The 21998-nt window shown below is 53.0% G+C and overlaps 1 protein-coding gene across 1 annotated transcript; it reads right to left on the reverse strand.

Annotated features, from left to right (window-relative positions):
* Positions 1 to 10439: 10439 nt before the first annotated feature.
* Npr1 (natriuretic peptide receptor 1) lies at positions 10440 to 21918 on the reverse strand (the record flags this gene model as incomplete). Its single annotated transcript, XM_010617329.3, has 21 exons — positions 10440 to 11151; positions 11303 to 11394; positions 13541 to 13639; positions 13740 to 13914; positions 14152 to 14220; positions 14311 to 14434; positions 14517 to 14663; positions 15220 to 15388; positions 15628 to 15783; positions 16097 to 16253; positions 16340 to 16411; positions 16574 to 16678; positions 16969 to 17046; positions 17344 to 17418; positions 17856 to 17976; positions 18983 to 19067; positions 19268 to 19403; positions 19775 to 19866; positions 20172 to 20307; positions 20623 to 20736; positions 21466 to 21918. Coding segments are annotated over 21 exons (2718 nt in total), but the record flags the coding sequence as incomplete, so codon positions are not given.
* Positions 21919 to 21998: the final 80 nt, after the last annotated feature.

Consider the following 21998-nt stretch of genomic DNA (forward strand, 5'->3'; position numbering starts at 1 on the left):
GATGATTTTTCCTTGGATGCTACACATTATAAATTTTGTCTAATGAGCCCTGGGCATTTTCCATTCCTATTAATACTCTTTTTTTTTTTTTTTTTTTTGGTTTTTTGAGACAGGGTCTCACTATGTAGTTGAGACTGAACTGGAACTCATTATGTAGCCCAGGTTGGCCTTGAACTCACAGCCATCCTCCTGCCTCAGCCTCCCCGAGTACTGAGATTACACGGGTGCACCACCACGCCCAGCACAAATACACTTGGTGGGGTTTTGTTTATTTTTTGTACCAGGGATCTAACTCGAACTTGCGCAGCAGGCAGCAGAACCATTGAGCCAAGTTCCTGGCCTCCGAATACACTTTTTAGGAGACAAAGTCTTGCTATGCAGTTCCAGCTGGTCTTGCCATCTTTGTGTCTCAGCCTCACTGTCTATATAGTCCAGGCTGGCCTTGAACTCGCATCGATCCTCCTGTCTCAGCCTGCCAAGTGCTAGGATTACAGGCATGTGCCACCATGCCTCACATAAACTATAATTCTAATGTACTTTTTGTTTTCAGTACTGGGGATTGAACTACGTGCCTTTACACTGAGCTTCATCCCTGGACCTTTTTTTATTTTTAATGTTGAGACAGGGTCTCACTAAGTTACTAAATTATGCAGGCTGGACTCAAACTTTTTATCTTCCTGCCTCAGCTTCCCAGAATACTAGAATAAAAGGTGTAGGCCATCACATCTGGTTTTTATATATGTATTTACAAATGACAGCTAACATTTATCAAGGGCTTGCTACCTGCCAGAAAACATTCCAAATACTTTAAGTATTATTATTCACCTCCTTTACATGTGATGAAACTGAGGCAGAGAGGGTTTTTTTTGTTTTGTTTTGATACCAGGGATTGAATTTGGGACCTTGCACTTTTGAGGCAGGCGGTGGCACCACTGAGCAACATACCGAGCCCAGGAGAGTTTAATGAGTTGTCTTGTGGTTTAGGAAATGTCAGAGCCAGGTTCTGAGCCCAATGGCTCTGGATCCAGAACATGCATACTTTGCCCCTACACCGTTCTGCTGTGTTGCTTACACAGGTAGAAAATGGGTACGTGGGGGTGGGGCTTGGGTAGATGGATATGAATAAAATAAAACAAACCAGCATGGTTGCACAGGCCTAATCCCAGCACTCGGGAGGCTGAGGCAGGAAGAGTACAAGTTCAAATTCAGTTTGGGCAGGCAGGGTCAGGGATTTAGCTCTGTGGTTCCGCCACCTGCTTTGCAAGCGCAAGGTCCCAAGTTTGATCCCTGGTACCAAAAACAAACAAAACAAATTCAGCTTGGGTAACTTACAGACTTAGAGAGACCCTGTCTTGAAATAAATTGGTTCTGCTTTGTTTTACTTTTTGAGACAGGGTCTCACTATTGCAGTTCAGGCTGGCCTTGAACTGACCATGTAGCTCAGTCTGGCCTCGAAGTTCCAGTGAACCTCCCACCTCAACCTCCCGAGTGCTACGATCACAGGTTGTGCCATCACATCCGGCTGTGACACAAAAATTTTAAAAAGGGTTCGGGGTGTAGCTCGGGCAGCGTAGCAGAGCCTTGCCCCCCCAAGCAAACCTGCGGGGGGTACCTCACTGGGAGGGTTCCTGCCCTGTTGAGCTCAAGTCCCTGGTAATTTGATCCCCAGTATCCCCTCCCTGAGAAAAAAAGTCATGGATAAATGAAATGAAAGCATGTTTGGCTGTAATATATTCCAAAATGGTGCTAACAGCTTTCTGTAACTCTAGCCGTCACCTTACACATGTGAAGCTTTAAATCTAATAGATCATGAATTAAATAGGCACTTTGTAAATAGGGAACATAGGGCAGGGGTATGGGGAAAAACCAAGAACCAAGACATATCATGTAAAGGTACAAGATCGCAATGATAAATGTAACTATTGTTTGCTTTAAATATACCAATGAACTTAATGGGGAAAAAAAAGTAAATAGGCATTTGAAAAGTGTTGATTCGTGGATTCCTTATTAGAGAAGCTTCTGGAAAGTCCCCACTGTCATTCCAATTGCTTTAGTTGCCAGGGTCAGCGTTTCCCTACATGAGGGAGTCAGCCCAGGCTATCCCAAAATGTCCCTCCGTGGCGTATTCAAGGTGGCCTCCAGAGGGGCCACAGACAGAGTAGTTGCAGAGCTGTCCTTTGTAGGGAGACTTGTGTTTGTAACAGAAGTAAGCAGAGCGCAGGCAGCCTTTCTCTGTGACCTTCCATTTGTCCAGCAGAGACCTTTGCATTGGAAGAAGACAGTGGGTTCTGACCCCTTCCCAGAGAGAGATTACACAGACAGCCTTCTGAGTGCTGTCACCTGGAATTCTTTTGTCTGAACCCTTGAAGACAGCCTTCGTGCAGTGCAGGGCAGTGCGCTGACCACTCCTCACCCTCTGAGGACCCTTTGCCACCTACTGTGAGAAGCCTTAAATTTGTTTTTGTACATAAACTTCAGTCATTAAGCTCTCCTTTGAGTCTCCTGCTTTGTATATGGCTGCTGTCTCCCCCACCCCCTTGAGGTGTACTGGAGGACATTAAACCTAGGGCCTTCATTTCCCTACCTATGGTAGCCACATCCCTACCTCTTTTGTTCCACTGAGCTAAATCCCTGGCCTTGTTCCTTAATTTTGATGTTGAGGCAGTTTCGCCAAATCACTAAATTGGACTCAAACTTGTGATTCCTGCCTCAGCCTCCTAAAATGCAGAGATGACAGGCCTACGCCATCATACCAGTGCTCTTTCTCTCTCCTTCCCCTACCTCCCCTCTTCCTTCCTTGTTGGGCATTGAACCAGTGTCCAGCACATACTAAGAGCTCTGCCCTTGAGCCACACCCCCAGCCCGATGTTTTAATGTTGATCAGTTCATATGTTTCTTTCCCTGTTAATCTGTCTGTTTATTTCATAGACTAAAATGGAAACTTCAAGGGAAAAGGAAAACACAAGTGCGGAAGCTCATTTTTAATACTGACCCTTTTCCTTCCCAGCCTCAGTCAGTAACCATCTTGGCATTTGGTGCTGGGGACAGAGCCCAGGCCCTCCTGCATGCTAAAGGCAGCCCCCAATGAGCTGCACCCTCAGCCCCCGCTTTTTTTTTTTAAGACAAGGTCTTGCTATACAGTGCAGAATGGCCTTGAACTCACTATGCAGCCCAGACTGGCCTAACAGGCTGATCCTCCTGTCTCAGCTTCCCGAGTGCTGGAATTAAAGGTGAGCACTAACACACCTGGCCCCTAGCCCTTTTTCATTTTTGGGTACTGGCGATCGAACTCAGGTTCTTGTGCTTTCAAGGCATGTGGCAGAACCACTGAGCTAAATCCCCAGCCTGCCTTTTACATTATTTTTTTATTTATTTGGTACCGGGGATTGAACTTGGGTTTTTGCGCTTGCAAGGCGGGCCACCAAACCGCTGAGCTAAATCCCCGGCCCTACATTTTTTATTTTGAGGCAGGGTCACAATAAATTGCCCATTCTGGGTTTGAATTTGCAATGCTCCTGCCTCAGTCTCCCATAATGCTGCAATTACAAGTGTGCACCATGACACCCAACCTGTTCTTCATCTTACTAGTTTTATTTAAAATGTGACACATATTTATTGTATTATATAATTTTAAAATCAACAAAAGGGCAGGGATTTAGCTCATTGGTACCGCTGCCTGCCTCGCAAACTCAAGGTTCTGTGTTCCATCCCTGGTACAAAAAAAAAAAAAAAAAAAAAAAAATCAACAGAATGCATCTAAAATGTGCTGATACACTTAATTGTTTTTGCTGGCATCAGGACTCGAACTCAGGACCTTGCACTTGCCAGGCAGGCATGGCACTGCTGAATCACATCCCCAGCAACTTAACTTTTTAAAAAAATCAACAGAACATAGAAAAATTAAAATTAGCTAAGCCACCACTCTGTTGGCATGGGGTACTGGGGATTGAATCCGGGGCCTTTGCACTTAGCTATATCCCCATTTCTTTTATTTTTAAATTTACTTTTAAGTTTTGAGGCAAAATCTCCTAAGTTGCCTAGGCTAGACCCAAATTTGCAGTCCTCCCACTTCAGCTTCCCAATGTGCTGGGATAATGTATTTATTTTCACACTCGGTTAAAATACCAATAATATTCTCAATGGACAGAAACAAAACCTCTGAAAATTTGTGTGGAACCAAAATGACTTTGAAGAGCCAGAGCAGTTCCGAGCAAAAGGAACAAAGCTGGAGGGTCACTCACATTCCCTTACTTCAGAATATCAGCGGTGTTTTGTTTTGTTTTGTTTAGCAATGTTTCCCTATGTAGTTCAGCCTGGCTTTGAACCCACTATGTAGCCCAGGCTGGCCTCGAACTTTATGGCAGTCCTCCTGTCTCAGTGCTGGGATTATAGGTGTGTGCCCCCATGCTTGGCAAAGTTACGGTTTCTAAAAGGCGTAGTGACCCATGAACAGATGCCTGCACAAAGAAAATGTGGTATCTATATATCGGGGAATAGTACTCAGCTCTAAAGAATGATAACTTTGAGACATTTGTAGAAAAATGGATGCACATGGAAAATATGACATTGAGTGAAATAAACCAGACACAACACTTTAAACTCTGTATGGTAACTCATTTGAATGAGGCAAAGTACAAACAAAAACAGTGATAAAGCATGGACAGAAGGGGACAAGGGGAGGGATCTCTTGCAATAGAGAAGTGGTCGAAGGGGAAAAGCACGAGGAGCGAGGAGAATAAAATAAAGATGTGCTATGTCCAGGAACCTGGTGACCTCCAGGAATGCGAACCCTGTACACCAGAGCACGAGCTAAGACTAACAATGTCAACAAGTACGCAAAAGGCAACAGGAGAACCTGAGGAAGAGGGCAAGAGGAAGGAGATTGAAAAGAAGAAAGAGAGGGGCTGAGGATTTCGCTCAGTGGCACCGCGCATGCCTTGCAAGTGCAAGATCCTGAGTTTGATCCCTGGCACCCCCGCAAAAGTGATAAAAAGAAGAAAGAGAGCCAGGGTATAGCTCAGTGGGGCCAGGCCTGTCTGGCAAGCACAAGATCCTGAGTTTGATTCCTGATACTGAAAATAAATAAAGAAATGAAACATGCTGTAATATGTACATGTGGCCATTCTCCAAGATAACTGTAAACTACATGAAACATGAACAAACATGTACAAATAAAATTTTAAACATTTAAAAAAAGCGTGGTGGCCAGGTGTGATGGTGCACATCTGTAATGCTTGGGAGGCTGAGGCAGGAGGATTGCGGCATGTTCGTGGCCAGCCTGGGCTACATAGTGAGTTCAAGGCCAGCCTAGACTATATAGTGAGACCCTGTGTTAAAGGAAAAAAAAAAAAAAAAAAAAGATGGTACTGACACTTACACCAATGGAATGGAATGGAGAATCCAGAAATTAAATAATCACAGCCAAATGGTTTTCCATAAAGGGAGCAAAAATATACATTGGAGAAAGGAAAATCTCTTCAATAAATGCTACTGAAAAGCTGGGTGTGGTGGCACACGCCTGTAATCCCAGCACTCGGGAGGCTGAGGCAGGAGGATCGCTGTGAGTTGGAGACCAGCCTGGGCTACATAGTGAGTTCCAGGTCAGTCTCAACTACATAGTGAGACCCTGTCTCAGAAATCAAAAACAAAAAACAAACAAATAAATGCTAATGAGAAAACAATGCCACGTGCAGAAAAATGATACCAGACCCTTATCTCTCACCATTTACAAATACCAAATCAAAATGCATTAAAGACTTAAGTATAAGATCTGAAATTACTAAACTACTAGAGAAAATGCTTTGAGAAATTAGTCTGGCCAAACTTTCATTGGATAAGATCCCAAAAGCACAGACACCAAAAGCAAAAATTGATAAATGGGATTAGGACTATATCAACTTAAAAGCTTCTGCCTAGCAAAGGAAACATGAAAAAGCTAAATAGACAACCCAGAGAATAGGAGGAAATATTTCCAAACTGTCCATCTGGAAGGGATTACTATGGAAACATTTGCAGGACCACAGAAAGAAAAAGAAAATGAAAACAATGCCCATCATCACTGATCATCAGGGAAACCCAGATCAACCAAAGCTACCATGTGAGATAGATGGTATCTCAGTTAGCATGGCTCTCATCGAAGGCCCTCTAAAATGCTGCAAAGAGTGAGGCGAGAGGGAATTTCATACTGATTGTGTGAATGTAAATTAGTATAGCTATTATTGAAAATCATGTAGTGGTTTCTCAGAACACTAGAAATAAACTGGGCATGGTGGTGTATTCCTGTAATCCCAGAACCAGAGAGGCTGAAGCAGGAGCATCTCTGTGAATTCAACAGCAACCTGGGCTACACAGTGAGTTTGAGGCCATCTTGAATGACAGCTGCGTGTGGTGGCTCACACCTGTAATCCCAGCACTCAGGAGGCTGAGTCAGGAGGATTGCGGCAAGTTTGAGGCCAGCCTGAACTACATAATGAGTTCAGGTTCAGCCTGAACTAGGAAGTGAGACCCTGTCTCAAAAATATGTAGCAAGACCTTTCCTCAGAAAATAAACTAATTAACTAACTAGAACTAGATCTATCATATGACACAGAAACTCCATTACTGGCAATATACCTACAGGAAATGAAATTGGTATGCTGAAGAAATATCGGTGCTTGAATGTTATTACAGCACTATGCATGGCAGCCAAGATATAGAATCAATTTAAGTGCCCTTCTACAGATAAATGGAGAAAATATACTTGGAGCTGAGCATGGTGGTGCATGCTTGTAATCCCGGAATTTGTGAGACTGAGGCAAGTTCAAGGCCAGCCTAGACTACCTAGCAAGACCCCATTTCAAAACAAACAAACATAGTATGCTTGAAATACACACACACACACACACACACACACACACACACACACACAGAGTACTAGTCAGCCACAGAAAGAACACAACTCTGTCATTTGCAGCAACATGAATGAACATGAATGGGACTAGAGGTGAAAGAAGTTAGGCACAGAAAGACAAATACTGCAGGTTTTCACTATTGCATGGAAGCTGAAAAAGTGACCTCATAGAAGTGGAGAGAAAAAAAGTAGAGAGTAAAACAATGGTTGCTTAAACCAGACATGGTTGCACACACTTGTAATCCCAGCACTCAGGAGGCTGAGACAGGAGGATTTAGGTAAGTTCAAGACCAGCATGAATTACATAGAGACCCTATCCCAAAACACAAACAAAAAGGACTGGGGATTTTAGCTCAGTGGCACCATGCCTGCCTCACTAGTGCAAAGTCCTGAATTCAATCCCCAGTTCCGAGAGAGAGAGAGAGAGAGAGAGAGAGAGAGAGAGAGAGAGAGAGAGAGAGAGAGAGAGAGAGAGAGAGAGAGAGAGGGAGAGAGAGAGATTGCTAGAGCTAGAGAAAGGTATGAAGGAGGAGGGAATGGGGAAATGAGGGTTCATACAGGAGTCAGCAGGGTAGGAGAATAATAGTGTATAGCACAGTAGGCTAAATGTGGTCAACAATTAATTGAATGTGTCAAAAGAGCAGAGATTTTTAATGTTCTCATCATCAAATATTAAATGTCTGAGGTGACAGATATTCCAGTTATCCTCATCTGACCATTGTACCTTCTATGTGGAAGTATTGAAATATCATATTGTACCACATAAATATGTACATTAAGTGTCAATTAAAATATATTTTTAAATAACATTTTCATGTATCTCCCCCAGTCTAGTCATGGGGATCAAAACCAGGTTCTCCAACATGCTAGGCAGGTTTGTGCCATCAAGGTACACCCCAAGTCTATTTAAACTTAAAGATTCTTTTAAAAGAAAAAAATGCCCAAGAAGTAGAACCTGAGAATTCTGGGAAAGGACTATATAGCCATCTTTTATACACACACGCACACACACACACACACACATACATACGTGGGTTTGTACCAGGGATCGAACTCAGGACCTTGGGCTTGCAAGGCAGGCAGTGAAACCACTAAGCTAAATCCCCAGCCCAATATATTGATCTATAATTTTTATCATAGGCAGTGATTTCTCTTGCTTTTCACCTTATTACTTTCTATAATACTCATTACTTTCTATGACAATAGAGTGTGATAGCTCACACTTTTTTTTTTCACTTTTTTTTGGGGGACAGGGTCTCTTTGTATAGTTCAGGCTATCCTTGAACTGCGATCATCCTGCCTCAGCCTACTGAGTGCTGGGATTACAGGCATGTGCCGCCATACCTAGCCTGCTTTGTTTTGCATGCTGGGGTTCAAACACAGGGACACACTGCTAGTGACCTACTTCCCTAAATCAACTCACTATGTAGTTCTGGCTGATCTTGAACTTGTGGTAATCCTCCTGCCTCAGCCTCCCAAGAGTGGGATTGCAGGCATGTGCCACTATGCTCGGCTTATCTTTAAATTTTGGAACAGGGTCTCACCAAGACCCTGAATTGTCTGGAAAGGCTCACACTTTCAATCTTCATGCCTCAGCCTGCTGAATAGCTGGGACTGCAGTTGTGTGCCACTGTACAGGCTTCGCCTCTGCTTTTTGCAACATCAAATTTATCAGCATCCTGACTGTCGATCCCACTTTGCCTGGAATCTTACTTGTGTTCCAACCCAGTGAGATTGAATATCCCCAGACAACATTCACTATTTTTAATAGTTAATTTATGTTAAAATATTTTGCAACTTTTGCAATTGAGTTAAAAAAAAATGACTTTCAGGATGCAAAATTGGCCTCTGCTTCTCATTGGAGTCCATGGGTTTATACCGAAAGGTATAAATCATTTTTTAAAAAATGATTTCTAAATGCAGTGCTTTGATAAATAAATTGCCCCAGCTCTTCGACGCAGACAGGGCTGGGGGAGGGTATCTGTCTGCTTCCTTGGCTCGCTTCTCCCAGGGCCTGGCCTTGAGGGCTGCTGGCCTGGGCCCTCTGTGCCGCGTCCACTGGGCCGCCCCTCTGAGGTGACACATGCATGCGAGAGCCCTTGTCAAGCGCGAGGCGCTCTGGAGGGCCACTGGCTGTCCCTGTCACGCTGGGAGGAAGCCCACACCCGCTAGGCCGGCCAGCCGAGTCTGCGAGGCTCTGCGAGGCTCCCGGCACAGGCTCCCTGCGCTGCGCCCCTCTCCTGCTCAGCAGTGGCTTTCCCAGTCCGTCCTGGTTGCCCGGCCTTCCTCCGGAAGGAAACCTCAGTTCAGGGAAAGTTCTCGAGCAGCTGAGCTCGGCCTCCCTGGGCCCTCCTGGGCCCACTTCCCGGCCCTCCCCTCCCCGTGCCCAGTGGAGCCGGCTGCCCCGGAAGCATCTGACCGGCAGTTTCCTAGAATTGTCTCCCTGGAGCTCCTGGTCATCCAGCTCCCCACCCACCTTCTCTGCCTCATCCCAACGCCTCCTTCCCCCACGCCAAGGGCCTCTACACGTCCCAGCCCACATCCTGCTCCGACTTCTCAGAGCCCCAGTCCTGTCACAGCCCTCCTCTTTGGGGGCTGCTACTCCTGGAAGGAAGACTTGGGGCATGGAAGTCAACGCAGCCACCAGGGGCCACAGGAAGTTGAGCGGGCCACGGTTGCCGGGGCAACCATCTTTCCTTAGACCCCCCCCCCCAGTGTTTTTCATCCTCAGCTTGGCTGGTGAGCAGGACGTGACCAGGCCAGCTCCCTCTCCCAATAAATCAAGCCTGGCCTGCCAAAAGGGGCGGACAGGAAGCACACAGCATCCGGAAGAGGCTGGATGGAAGGAAAACAATATATCCTCTCTCCACCCTTCAGCCCACCACTGCCAGGGGAGTGGGCCTTGTAGCCCTCTGCTGCCCCCAGGTCCACTTGGCATGGCCTCCCGGAAGAGCTAGGAGGTCAGGGGCGAGGCCTGTCCACTTGATGGATGGTACTGAAGCAATGTCTGGCACTTTCTTTCCCCATGGGGGAGGTAAAGCTACAGCCACCTCTCCCCTGCATTCCTGCTGCCTGCCTAGGAAGGGGGTGGGCTGGGTGGCTGGAGCAGGGAAAGGAGGGTCCTGAGCCCGGCAGAGGCAGCTGGCACTTACACATTCGTCTACACTACGCGCGTACCCACCTCCCGGCCGCCAGGCCTCTCTCCGGTTCAGCGCACACCAATCCTGTTACCCTGTCTTCTGTATGCCAGCCACTGGCCGAGGGAGCAGTGCTCTAAGTGTGCACCTCGGGTCCTGCGGGGTCACTCGAGGGTAGTGAAGGCACAGTCAAGCGGTCTTCGTGACAATCCTGCACACCTGCCTTTGCGGCTGTCGACACTGGTACGGCCACTGTACAAACCATGGGGTCACCTGCCAAGTGCTTCATCTAATACCAAGGCAGTGGCCAAGCTCTCACCACACTCTTCCCTGCCCAGGCTGAGGAGGGTAGCTCCTTGATAAAGCAGTAAAAAAGCATGAACAGGTAATACATTTATCATTCTTATCTTAAGTGAATGAATAAAGACTTTTAAAACGATTTCCGATACAGCATGTGGACAGATGGATCGCACACCACTGGCTCGTTGGGACTCCCCGGGAAGCCTCCGCTGCGCTAAAGGCCATGGTGACGGCAGCCCTTCCCAGGCCTTGCATTCTCAGTGGAGAAAGTCTCTGCGAAGCAAAGGGTGGCGTGCCGGCCTCCCCGCTGGCAGTCCCCCGCCTCAGAGAGCGGCTGTCACTGCGAATGGCGCTGCCGGTGGTCTCTGCCCAGGAGCAGCAAGGTGTGTAGCGGGCGTCTGCACATCCGTGATCACGGCAGGGTGCAGGGCAGGCGGTGGGGACAGGCTGGAACTGGAGGGGCATCCGTGGCCCTGGTGGGCAGCGTCAAAGCCGGTTTCCCAGCCCACAGTTCACCTCGTACCCTCTTCACATCCCCTCCAGGGTGCCACCCTCTCCTCCCACAAGTCACAGCGCAGCAAGGGTGAAGTGTGCACCCCGTCCATCAGCGCCGAGCTCTCCACATCCCAGTCCTCTCAGGGGTCTCGCCGGGTGCCCTCACCGGGCCAGCAGAGCTGAGCTGCTCACACCCCCCCAACCCTGCGCGGAGGGGCAGGGCGCGGCTGGCCCAGGCAGGAGGTGCAGCGTACAGAGGGCGGCAGCTCAGCCGTGAGTGCTGCTTCCCCGCTCCCCCAGGAGCCAGTAGGTGCGCACCTTGCCTTTGCCCTGGAGGGGGAGAGAGGAGGCTGGGATGGCCAGTGGCACACCCACCTCCCGCCGGCAGAGGCCAGGGAGGGCAGCGGCCTGAGCGGTGGCTGCTTGAGAAGGGCGACCCCCATGGGCCCCAGGGGCAGTCAGGCCAGAGCTCCCTCTCTACCTTCATTTCTACATCCCCTCGAAGCTCCAGCTCAAAACCATCGAACTCCTCCAGGATGGCCTTGGTCTCAGAAGACAAGTGTATCTTCAGGGCTGGAGAGAGTGGGGAAGGGAGGTGAGGGGCACCTGGGATGCGGGCTGTGAGGTGCGGAAGAGGCTGGGGACTCTGCGTGGACAGACGGCCCCTCCGTCACCTCCTCCCTGTCCCGTGTGACCACACTGGCCCCTACGGGACTTGAGGGCTGTGCGATCCAACACGGTAGCCGCTAATCACACATGCTGTGCCTACTTCAAATTGAATACACTTAACATTTCACCATTTTTGTATTTTGGTACTGGGTATCGAACTCAGGTTCTTCCACTTGCGAGGCAGGTGGCAGAACCACTGAGCTAAATCCCTGGCAAATACACTTACAATTTAGTGCCTTAAATTAGGCATGGTGCCATGCACCGGCTTCTCAGCACTCAGGAGACTAAGGAGCAGGACTGCTTTGAGTTCAAGGCAAATGTGGGATACATAGCGAGAGCAAGGCCATCCTGCACTATGGAGAAAGACCCTGTCTCGAAAAAACAAACCAAAACAAGAGAAAGAAAGGAAGAAAGGAAGGAAGAGAGAAACAAATTAATTCAGTGCCTGAGCTGCACTAGATACAGTTCAAGCGATTGTCCCATGACTAGAGGCTGCGGTGCCGGACAGTGCAGACCCAGGAACACTTCCAAAACCGTGCCACTCTGGAGCATCGCCCGCTCCAGCGGGCAGAATGGGCCCTGCTCTCTGCCTCCGTGCACTGCCAGCTGGGCCACGCGCTTAAACGTGCCTCACTTTCCTAATCTGTGAAATGCTCATAGTGATAGCACCTGTTCTGAGGATTGAATTTAACATTTGGGCTAGAGAAGTAGCTACTTCTGTGATGCAGTGCCTGCCTGACTCCCCCAGTACTGCAATAATAAAAAAAAAATATCTGGATTTGATCACCCGCACTGCAAAACAAACACTCAGGAAGTATTTGAAAAGAATGTGCACTACACAACCGGTCCCGTCGCTGTTATTCTTGCTCAGTGGTCACTTCATGGCTGAGCCGCGCTGAGGGTGGGCAGTCACTGCTGGGGGGCCAACCCCGTGCCTCTGTGCTTCTCTCTGAACTCATGACCTCACTTCTGGGGTCTGCATGGCGGCAGCCTTGTGTTGCTGAGCCTTTTCTGGGAAGGAGCTCCCAGAGGCATGTGAGGAATGGACCTCAGCGGGAGGCTCTCCTACCCCAGGCCCAAGGCGGCCCCAGAGAATATCTGCTGAGCAGCTCCCTTGCAGCCCTGGCTCTGCAGTAGCCCTTCTCTCCCTGTGAGCCCGGGTGGGGTCCACACAGGCTCCTCGGCTAACTCTGGGCCTGTCAGTTGGTCAATATTTTCTGAACTGAAGCCGGGTGTGGTGGCACATGCCTGCACTCCCAACGCTGAGGAGGCTGAGGCAGGAGGATCACCAAAAGTTCAAGGCCTATCTAGTCTACACAGTGATCTCAAGGCCAGCCTGAACTACACAGCAAGAGTGTGTCTCAAAAAGTAAATAAATAAATAAAAATTAAATATTTACTGAATTGAACTGGGTCAAATACAGGAGGACAGACAAGAAACAGCAAGCAAGGCCAAGGAAGAGGTCAAAACAAACATTGATCAGAAACCTGCTGTATGCCAGAGGTGGTGCTAGGGTTTTTTGCGGGGATGTGGTCTGAGGCAGGTTCTCACTGTGTAACTCATGCCGGCCTCACACTCTTGGTGATATTCCTGCCTCAGTCTCCCAAGATCTGGGATTACAGGCGTGCGCCTCCATGCGCGCTGAGCTCATCTTGCCCTGGGCTAGTGATGTGCAGTCAGTACTCTCCTGTGGTTCTGGACAGCGGCAGTGACCACGGGGAAAAAGCCGGACCTCTGGATTGTACTGTGCTGCTGACATTTTTCTGGAGATCGTGTTTTGTTCCCACCTCGTGAAATGTTCAACAAGACTTTTATAAAATGGGCTCCTAGATGGTTTTGCCCCTTAGCTGGTGGCAGGGCTCTGAGCACACTCGGGGAGCCAGGCTCCGTCTCGGGGTCCTGCAGGTAGGAACGTACTTACAACTTGCAAGGTAACCTGTAGGTGGAGGCGCCTTGTGCTGAGAAGGGAGCGGGGCAGAGAGCGTGAGGCCTGAGCGCAGGGCCCGGGCAGGACCCCCCGGCCTCCCCTCCCTCCAGGAGGGCACCGTACCTTCCCCATTAGATTCCATCCTCGAAGCCGTGTTGACTGTGTCTCCGAAGAGGCAATAACGGGGCATCTTCAGGCCCACGACGCCAGCACACACGGGCCCTAGAGGGCAAGGCCGGGACACAGCCGAGCTCCAGAGGGGAGGCAGGCAAGGGCTCAGGGCCCCTCGGCACCGCCTCCTCCCGCAGGTCCCGGGCCTCACCCGTGTGGACGCCTACGCGCAGGCGCAGCTGCTCCTGCGGCCGGTGCCGGATGCGGAAGGAGCGCACAGCCTCCAGCAGCGCCAGGGCCATGCGGGCCACCTCACGGGCGTGGAGCCGCCCATTTCGAACCGGGAGCCCTGAAACCACCATGTAGGCGTCGCCAATTGTCTCCACCTGGGGTGTACGGAGGCAGCAAGATGAGGCGAGCCCGAGGCTGGGACTCGTCCTGTGCCACCTGCGCACCTTGCTGTGTCCTCACCCCCACCCTGCGGCTGCCGCCCGTCCCTGGGTCCCCTATCCAGGTCTCTGCCCACACTCCCAGGCTCTCTCGCTGCCTGCCCCTCACCTTTTTCTTCTGGCTTTATCTGTGCCTCTGTGCCTGTCCCTTCCCATCCCTACGGCTTCCCTCACCTTGTAGACGTCAAAGTTGTCTATGACAGCATCAAAGCAAGTGTACAGGTCATTGAGCAGGGTCACCACCTGGACGTCGGGAGAAGCCAAGAGGGATGGGAGTCAGGCCCTTGCCCGACCCGAGGGGCAGATGCCCCGCGTGGCCAAGCCTTGGCTCACCTGCATGGGCGTGCTCTCCGCAGACAGTGCGGTGAAGCCCACGATGTCACTGAAGTAGATGGTCACGCTATCAAAGGCTTCCGCCTGGACCGTCTCCCCGCGCTTCAGCTGCTCGGCCACCGAGCTAAGGGCAGGGCGGTGCAGAGCAGAGGGTGTGGGGACGGGTGGCAGCGCGCAGGCCTCCCGGTCCCGGGCTGGGCACTCACTGCGGCAGGATCTGGTAGAGCAGGGCCTCAGCCTTGCGCTTCTCCTCCAGGTAGGCCTGGGTGCGCTCCTCCACCAGCTCCTCCAGGTTGTTGGCGTACTGCTCCATGCGAGACAGCAGGTTGTCCAGGATGTTGCTGCTGTGCTCCCTGCGGGTGGCGCGGGTGTGAGGGCCCACGCTGCCGGGGAGTGCCGGCCTGGCACAGCGGGACCCAGTGGAAGGCAGGAAGCGGGCGGGAGAAGTGCCGATCAGGCCCAAGACCCCAAGACCCCGGGTCAAGTTCGGACGCAGCAGCCCCGTCTCCTTCACGTTTGCTGAGCGTGAGTGAGTTAGGAGGAGGTGAGGGGAGACGCGGTGAGGGCGAAGGGACAGGAACACGGGCAGAAGGGGCCTGTGCCTGGGAGAACTGGTCCCAGGCAAGGGGCTCACTGGGAGAGGGAGGCCACAGTCAGGGTGGGAGCGCGTGGGAGGGTCTGGAAGGAATGGAGGCCGGGTGCGTGGGCAAAGGACTGCACACCAAAGTGCAGTCGGAAGGGCGCAGGGTGCTGATGTTGCTGGGGAAAGTGGGGCGAACGGCAGGGACGGGGGATGCCTGGACACGCAGTATTTACAGAGGGCTGGGTGGGCTGGGTCTGCTGCGGTAGGGACAGACTCATGGCCGGGGCAGTGCGGACAGAGTGGGGTCTGCGACGGACACCACTGACCTGTTAAACTTGCGCAGCGTCAGGCGGATCTGCTGGAAGGGTGGCCGCTCCTGCGGGTCCTCAGCCCAGCACCGCTGCATCAGCTGCCCCAACTCCTCCACGTGGCTCTGCAGGGCCAGGGAGGGCCGGAAGGGGGGCTGCTCACCCCGGGTCACGCGCTCAATGACCTCTGTTGTGGGAAAAGAGGGGACGAAAGGTGGGACTGGCCAGGGGCATCGAGGGAGTCAGAGACGCCGGCTGGGGTGGACTGGGCAGGGGCTGGGCAGCAGGGAGGGTCCCTGCAGCAGTGGACCAAGCTGGTGGCCGGGCCCCTCAAGAAGGAAGGGGTAGGATGCCTCCAGGGTCCCCCTCCTAGGGCCGGGGTGGTCGAGACTACGGCAGGGCTGGAGGACAGTGTGGTCCACTCACCTTTGGGGCTGAGATCCAGACCTTCGACGTGGAAGACCCCGCTCCTCAGGGCTATCTCCTGAAGGATGATGCCAAAGCTGTACACGTCTCCAGCCTGGGAGCCTCGGGCAGGGGGAGAAGCCATTCGCAGGAGCTCAGGGGCTGTCCACAGCTTTTCTGTGGGTCGGGGGTCAGGGGTCACAGAGCTGAGGGATAAGGGACTGCACATCCTACTGGGAAAGGAAGGCTAGCGAAGGGATATAATACGCTGTGACAATAATAAAAGTCAGAATGGGGTGCTAATGCCAAGGAAAACGTAGGGAGGGCTGGGGAACTCTGAAGAGCTGTGGCCAAGGCAGGTCTGAACATTTCAAAGAGGCGGCCAGGCTGCGTGGTGTGGCCCCTCCCTGTTCACCAATGAGAACAGCCTGGACTCAGTGCCCCCCTGGGCTGTGCTGGCCACAGGGGAGGACACAAGAGTTGTGCTCACTGGCATAGAGGCTGTGTCCTTGCTCTGGCTCTGGGTCTCGGAAGCTCTCCAAGCCGTAGTCAGTGATCTTAAGCACAAAGCGCCCGTCTACCACGCAGTTGGAAGACTTGAGGTTCCCGTGGGAGCAAATGGCCCCGTTGTGTAGAAACAGCATCCCCTGGGATTCCGGGAGGCAGAGTGGAACTAAGCCGTGGCCAGCCAGAGAAGCGGCCCAGCCCGGCCCTCCCGCCCCTCTGGGCCCACCTTGACGATGTCGTTGGTGAGTGAATACCGGAACATCCAGTCCAGGGTGATGCTGTCGTTCTCTAGGATGTCCTGTGGGGCGGGAGTCAGACTGGACCTGTGGCCCAGAGTGGGAGGCGGGCGGGGCCATAGACACTGACTGGCAGAGCAGGGCAAGACTTTGGGTTCACTTCCATGCCGTCCCCCTCCCTGCTCCCACTTTACAGCACGGCGCAGCCCAGGCCGGCCTCTCACCTGCAGGCTCCCTCGAGGACAGTACTCCGTGAGGATGCAGATGTTGGGGGGGTCGGTGCAAGCACCCACAAACCTAGTCAGGTGCTCATTCTGTACATCCCGCATCTGCAGAGGCAGCGTCAGGGCTGCAGAGTGCTCCCACCTCGCCAGGCTGCCCTCTGGCCTCAGCAGCCCCTCAGCTTGGGACCATGGCGCAACTCCCGCCCGAGCTCTTCAGCCCACACCACCCTGGAGCAGCACACCGCATGCAGAGACCACCAGGCCCCCAGCAGTCTCTCGAGGGCCCACCCCGAGCCTGCAGACCCAGCTTTCCCAGGACTCCAGGTCCTGATAACCAGCTGTCCACCAGGCCCCGGTGTCCCCCTGATCTGCCCAGGGCCACACTCCCCACATACGTGCTTCAGTTCAAACAGGACTTCCCGTGTCAGCTCTATGCGTTTACGGTTCACGTGTTTCACAGCCACGAGATTGCCCTGAGAAAGAAATACCCAAAATGTAAACAAAGCTGGGTAACAGAAGGCAAGGGGATCTTTTTCAAATGGGAAGGGGACAAGAAGTGGAGGGAGGGTGTGGGAAAAGGGTCGAGATGTGTTCTGTACAGATAGCAACTCCACAAGGAGTGTTGTCACTGTGGACCAAACGTGGTAATAAAAAATAAAAACTGAGGGAAAAAAGGAGGCTTCCACTGAGCCGAGCACCAGTGCTGCCCAGGCACGGCGGGACTCCCCTAATGCTCCCAGAGCACGCCACCACCCAGCGCTGGGCTCCACCTTGTAGTAGGCTGTCTTGGCGTAGACCTGGAACTGGCCCTCCGTGGTTTGCAGGGAGCCGTAGTTGGAGCCTCTCTGGGGGTGGAGAGCAGGAGGCAAGGTCAGTCCAGGGCCATCTGCATCCAGTGAAGCCAGAGGTGTCGGCTCTGGTCTTCCATTTATTTATTTATATGGGGTAATGGGGAAGGAACCCAAGGCCCTCACACTTTTTACTATTTAGAGGTAGGGTCTCACTAAGTTACTTGAACTTGCAATCCTCCTGCCTCAGCCTTCCAGAGTGCTGAGATTACAGGCAGGTGCCACCATACGGGTCAAGAGCTCTAGCTCTTATCTTTGCATCATTGTCCTCTGTATTCCTCACCATGAGACCTTCTCGTTTACTTGCTTTTTATTTGTGCTTTCACATGTACTACTCCCAAAATCGCCGGAACTGGGATTGTCACTGAGCCTCCTCCAGGGACTGTCACAGCCAGTGAAGGCGGGGCTGGGCTCTCAGATCTCTGCAGGCTCACCCCGCTCAGGGTCAGTCGGCTGCCTGCGCTCCGGAGGTGCTTCTCCATGCTGCTGGGCTGCACGTCCTCCCAGCGTACCCGCCACAGCTCCGAGGCCAGCTCCTTCTCCAGCTGCATCTTCCTGGGACATGGAGCCTGCAGCTGAGCTCAGGTCTGAGCCCAACCTCGGGGGTGCTGAGGAGCCCCCCAGGGCCCAGGGCCATGCCAGGTCCCAAGATGAATGGGACATCTCTCCCTGGGTCAGGCCAACGTGAGCTTCTCCCTCACAGGGACCCTGGGTAGTCACCTCCATGTCCTCCTCTGACCACCAAGGGTGTCTGTACCCACCTCCCAAGAGTCCCTGGCATCCTAGCTGTGCTCCCAGACTGGGTCCGATTCATCCATGGCTCTCAAAAGGGTGACCACAGAACCAGCAGACACTCAGGCAGTGTGAGAACCCTTTCCCATCTTTTCCCCTCCCCTTTGAGGCACTGGATGTTGAAACCAGGGGCTCTCTACCACTGAGCTACAGCCCCAGCCTTTTTATGTTATTTTCAGACAGGGTCTCACTAAGTTGTCTAGGCTGGTTTCACACTTGTGATCCCTTTGTCTTAATCTTCCAAGTACCTGGGATTGCAGGCAGGCACTACCATGCTCAGCTTTATCTCATTCCTATTCCATGAATGAAAAGAAATATTGTGTATGACAGTTGTAGTGGCACACACCTATAAGCCTAGCACTCGGGAGGCTGAGGCAGGAGGATCGCTGTGAGTTCGAGACCAGCCTGGGCTACATAGTGAGTTCAAGGCCAACCTGAATTTCATAGGGAGGCCCTGTCTCCAAAATAAAATTTCTTTTTGGCACAGTCTAAACTGCTAAATTGCCCAGGTTGGGCTTGAAACTGCACTCTTCTACTTTAGCCTCCCAGAGTGCTGGGACTGTAGGCCTATACTTTCAGGCCTTCGGGAGCACAAGAAAAACCAGTCCTAGACCAGAACCCACACTACACTGCTGTCACCCCAACTTCTCTGCTCCATCTAGCACCACCCCACCTCCTAGGCCACATCCATCCCTGCCTCTCTGTATCCTAAGCCTTTTCCCGCCTCCTGCTGGGTCCCCAGCCTCTCGCAGCCTGTGCCACAGCTCACCTATACACAAAGATGGAGACGATCAGGATGCTGAGCACCGAGAGGCTTCCCACCACCGCCAGCACCTCCAGTGTGGAAAAGAGGTCTGCAGGAGAGTCCAAGCCGCAGCAAGAGAGATGTGGGTTAGCTTGAGAGAGAACCTTGTAATAGTCAATCAGTGAGCTGGGATGACGGGTGAAGGGAAGAAACAGGAGGAGGTGCTCTCTCCACAGGAGCCCAGAAGGGAGCAGAGCACCCACTGGATTCCCCTTGGGAAGGAACAGCACCTCCGGATGGGGCACTCACCTTGGCGGCAGGCTGGGTCCTCATTGTCAAAGCCACATTTAGGGACGTCAGGAGGAGGGTACCCCAGGGGCCAGTGTAATTCACGGCCCAGGTGGGCCACCAGCTCCTGGGAGGTCCCGTTGTAGTTCAGCACAACCTATGGGAGGGCAGCGGTGGGTGTGGGCAGGGCCTGGGTGCAGTCTCCTGGGGAGGGGCACCGTCCAGCCTCCCCATGTCTGGGTCCGGCTGTGTCCACTCCTCAGCCAGGTAGACAGGCCTCACCCTCGGCCCGGGGCCTCAGAGCCACCTCCGAAGCCTGCAGTGGAGGTCCTGCCTTGCTATCTTTGGCCTGTCCCTTCCTGTCCCCACTGTACCCCGGAGCGGAGCAGACAGTCCTGGCCCTGAGTCAGCCTGGCTCTGCTTTGAAGGCCCTCCCCGCTCCTGGCAGAGGCCCTGGCAGGGCCCCTGGGGAGCCCAGGGAGGCACGATCTTCTGAGCTGGCACTAACTTCTGCACGCAGGAACGCACCCTGAAGGCACCAGTATCAGGGTCCATATCCCAGAGGGAGAAATCGGTCTCCCGGTCTCCACTGCTGTCGATTTTCATGTATCCTGTCACACCTGTGGGCACGGGGGGGCAGTGGCTGTGTTCTGAGAACGTTAGTTCAGGGATGCCCACTTCATTGCTCTATCCTCGGCCTCCACACACATGCACGTGCAGATGGCACGAGAGGAACAGCGGTATGGGCCCCAGGAAACACAGGAGGCTTTGATGGGGTCTGGCGAGGGGAGGAGGACTGGGGACTGCGGAGGTCTCCGGAGAAGCCGGGAAGACAGCGGTGTGGGGGAGGGGCTACCCGTACTACAGGGGCACCGAGGACCCGCTGCCCCGAGACAGCCCCTTCTTGCTGCCCTCAGGCCCTAACCTGCGAAGCTTCGGTTCCACATCCTCTGAGTGATGTCCTCCCCACTGGTGACAGTCCCCCCACGTGCCAGAGTCTCCGTCACCGCCTGGACATAGAGCAGGAGGCCATCGTGGAAGGACGCTGGGATGATGTTCTCCTGCGGGGCAAGCGGAGCTCAGTGAGGGACGCAGGGAGGACCCACGTGGGGTCACCGGGGGAAGGACACAGGCGGAGAGCCGGGCAGGGGTGCAGAAGCTGGCACCACACCAGAGAGGGGGCTGTGTCTCCACCTGCCTGCCAGGCGGAGTGGGCAGGACCCGTCACCCCAGCGCGACTGTCCCCTCAGTCACACGGAGAGGTACTGGGAACAAGGGGAAGGGACAGAAGGGGAGACGGGGCTCCTGGGACAGCTGAGAGGACAGGGTAGAGACCCGCACAGGGCCACACCGAAGGGCCCCAGGACCCCTCCTACCAGGCCATCCTCCAAGCTGAAGTTGAACTGTTTGTGGGCCACAAGCTTTAGCTGCTTTAGGAATTCCAAGTATTCAGGGTTATCTGGTTCTTTATAGGTAATGATCTTGGCAGCCTAAAGAAAGGGTTTGGTGAGGAGCTGGCTCTAGTTCTTCAGTACCCTGAGGACCCACCTCCCGGGCCTGCCTTTCTGCTTAGGTCAAGGTCAGACTGGACCCCATGTCCAGCATGAGGGTGTGACTCAAGTACTGTCCAATCTGAGACCTTAATGTCCTCCCACTTCAAGCCCATTCTTCATCTTTTGAGACTTCTGACTCTGAAGTCCCTTACCCTTCACTGCCTAACTCCCTATGAGCACCCAGAGCCTCTTTGCCAGGCAGGTTGGTGCACTCTGGGAGGCTGAGGCAGGAGGATCTCAAACTCAAGTCTGGTCAATTCAGCAACTTGGTGAGGCCCTGTCTCAAAACAATAAAATAAAGCCATGCGTGGTAGTGTTCACCTGTAAGCCCAGCACTCAAGAGGCCGAGACAGGAAGAATCACAGCAAGCTGGAGGCCAGCCTGAGCTGCATAATGAATTTAAAGCCAGCCTGAACTACATAGTGAAACCTTGTTTCAAAGCAAAAACAAAATAAATAAATAAGTGCCAGATCGAGCCTTTCCTTTAAAAAATGGGGCGTGTGTTGGGGCAGTAGCTCCCTATGAAGGCTCTGGGTTCAATCTCCAGTATCAAAAAATAAAATAACCTCTTTTCTGGAATCCTTTCAGATTCTCGGGTCACAGTGCATAGAAACAAGATGCTACCAGCCAAGTCCCATAGCCAGGGTTCCAGCCCCGGGCACTCACCTGAAAGGCCCGGCGGGCACTGAGGTCCTGCCCATCCCCTCTCTCCCAGGGCCGGGAGTCGGGGTCCTGCGCACCTCGAAGGCTGTGCCCAAAAATATCCAGGTGGAAGAAAACGTAGTCCTCTCCGCCAAGGCCCTTGTCTTGGGCCAGGAGCATCAGGGTCCTGAAGGCGTCCGGGGAGCTGCAGATGTAGGTGACTGCAGGAGAGCAGGAGTCAGGGCGGGAAGGAGGGTGAGGTGCGCCGCGCGGAGGGGAAAGCGGAGCTGGGGAGAGGGAGCGGAGTGTGGGGCCGGCCGGAGAGGGGAGAGACGCGGCGTGGGAGCGGAGGGCGGAGAGGCTGCGAGCCGAGAAGGTGGAGAGAAAACCGGGAGGGAGGGGACGAGACCCCCGCTGAGGACAAATCAGGCGCCAGAAGCGCGCAGCCCTTTTCTCCGTCCGGTCAAGCCCGGACCGTCAGGGGAGGCGGGAGGCCTAGGAAGCCGGTTGGGGAGTGGCGGGGAGAAAGAGACGGAAACTCCGGGGAAGGAAGGGCC

Source organism: Fukomys damarensis, unplaced genomic scaffold (assembly GCF_012274545.1).
Source record: "Fukomys damarensis isolate Sample0158 unplaced genomic scaffold, DMR_v1.0_HiC HiC_scaffold_33, whole genome shotgun sequence".
NCBI classification, from domain to species: Eukaryota; Metazoa; Chordata; class Mammalia; order Rodentia; family Bathyergidae; genus Fukomys; species Fukomys damarensis.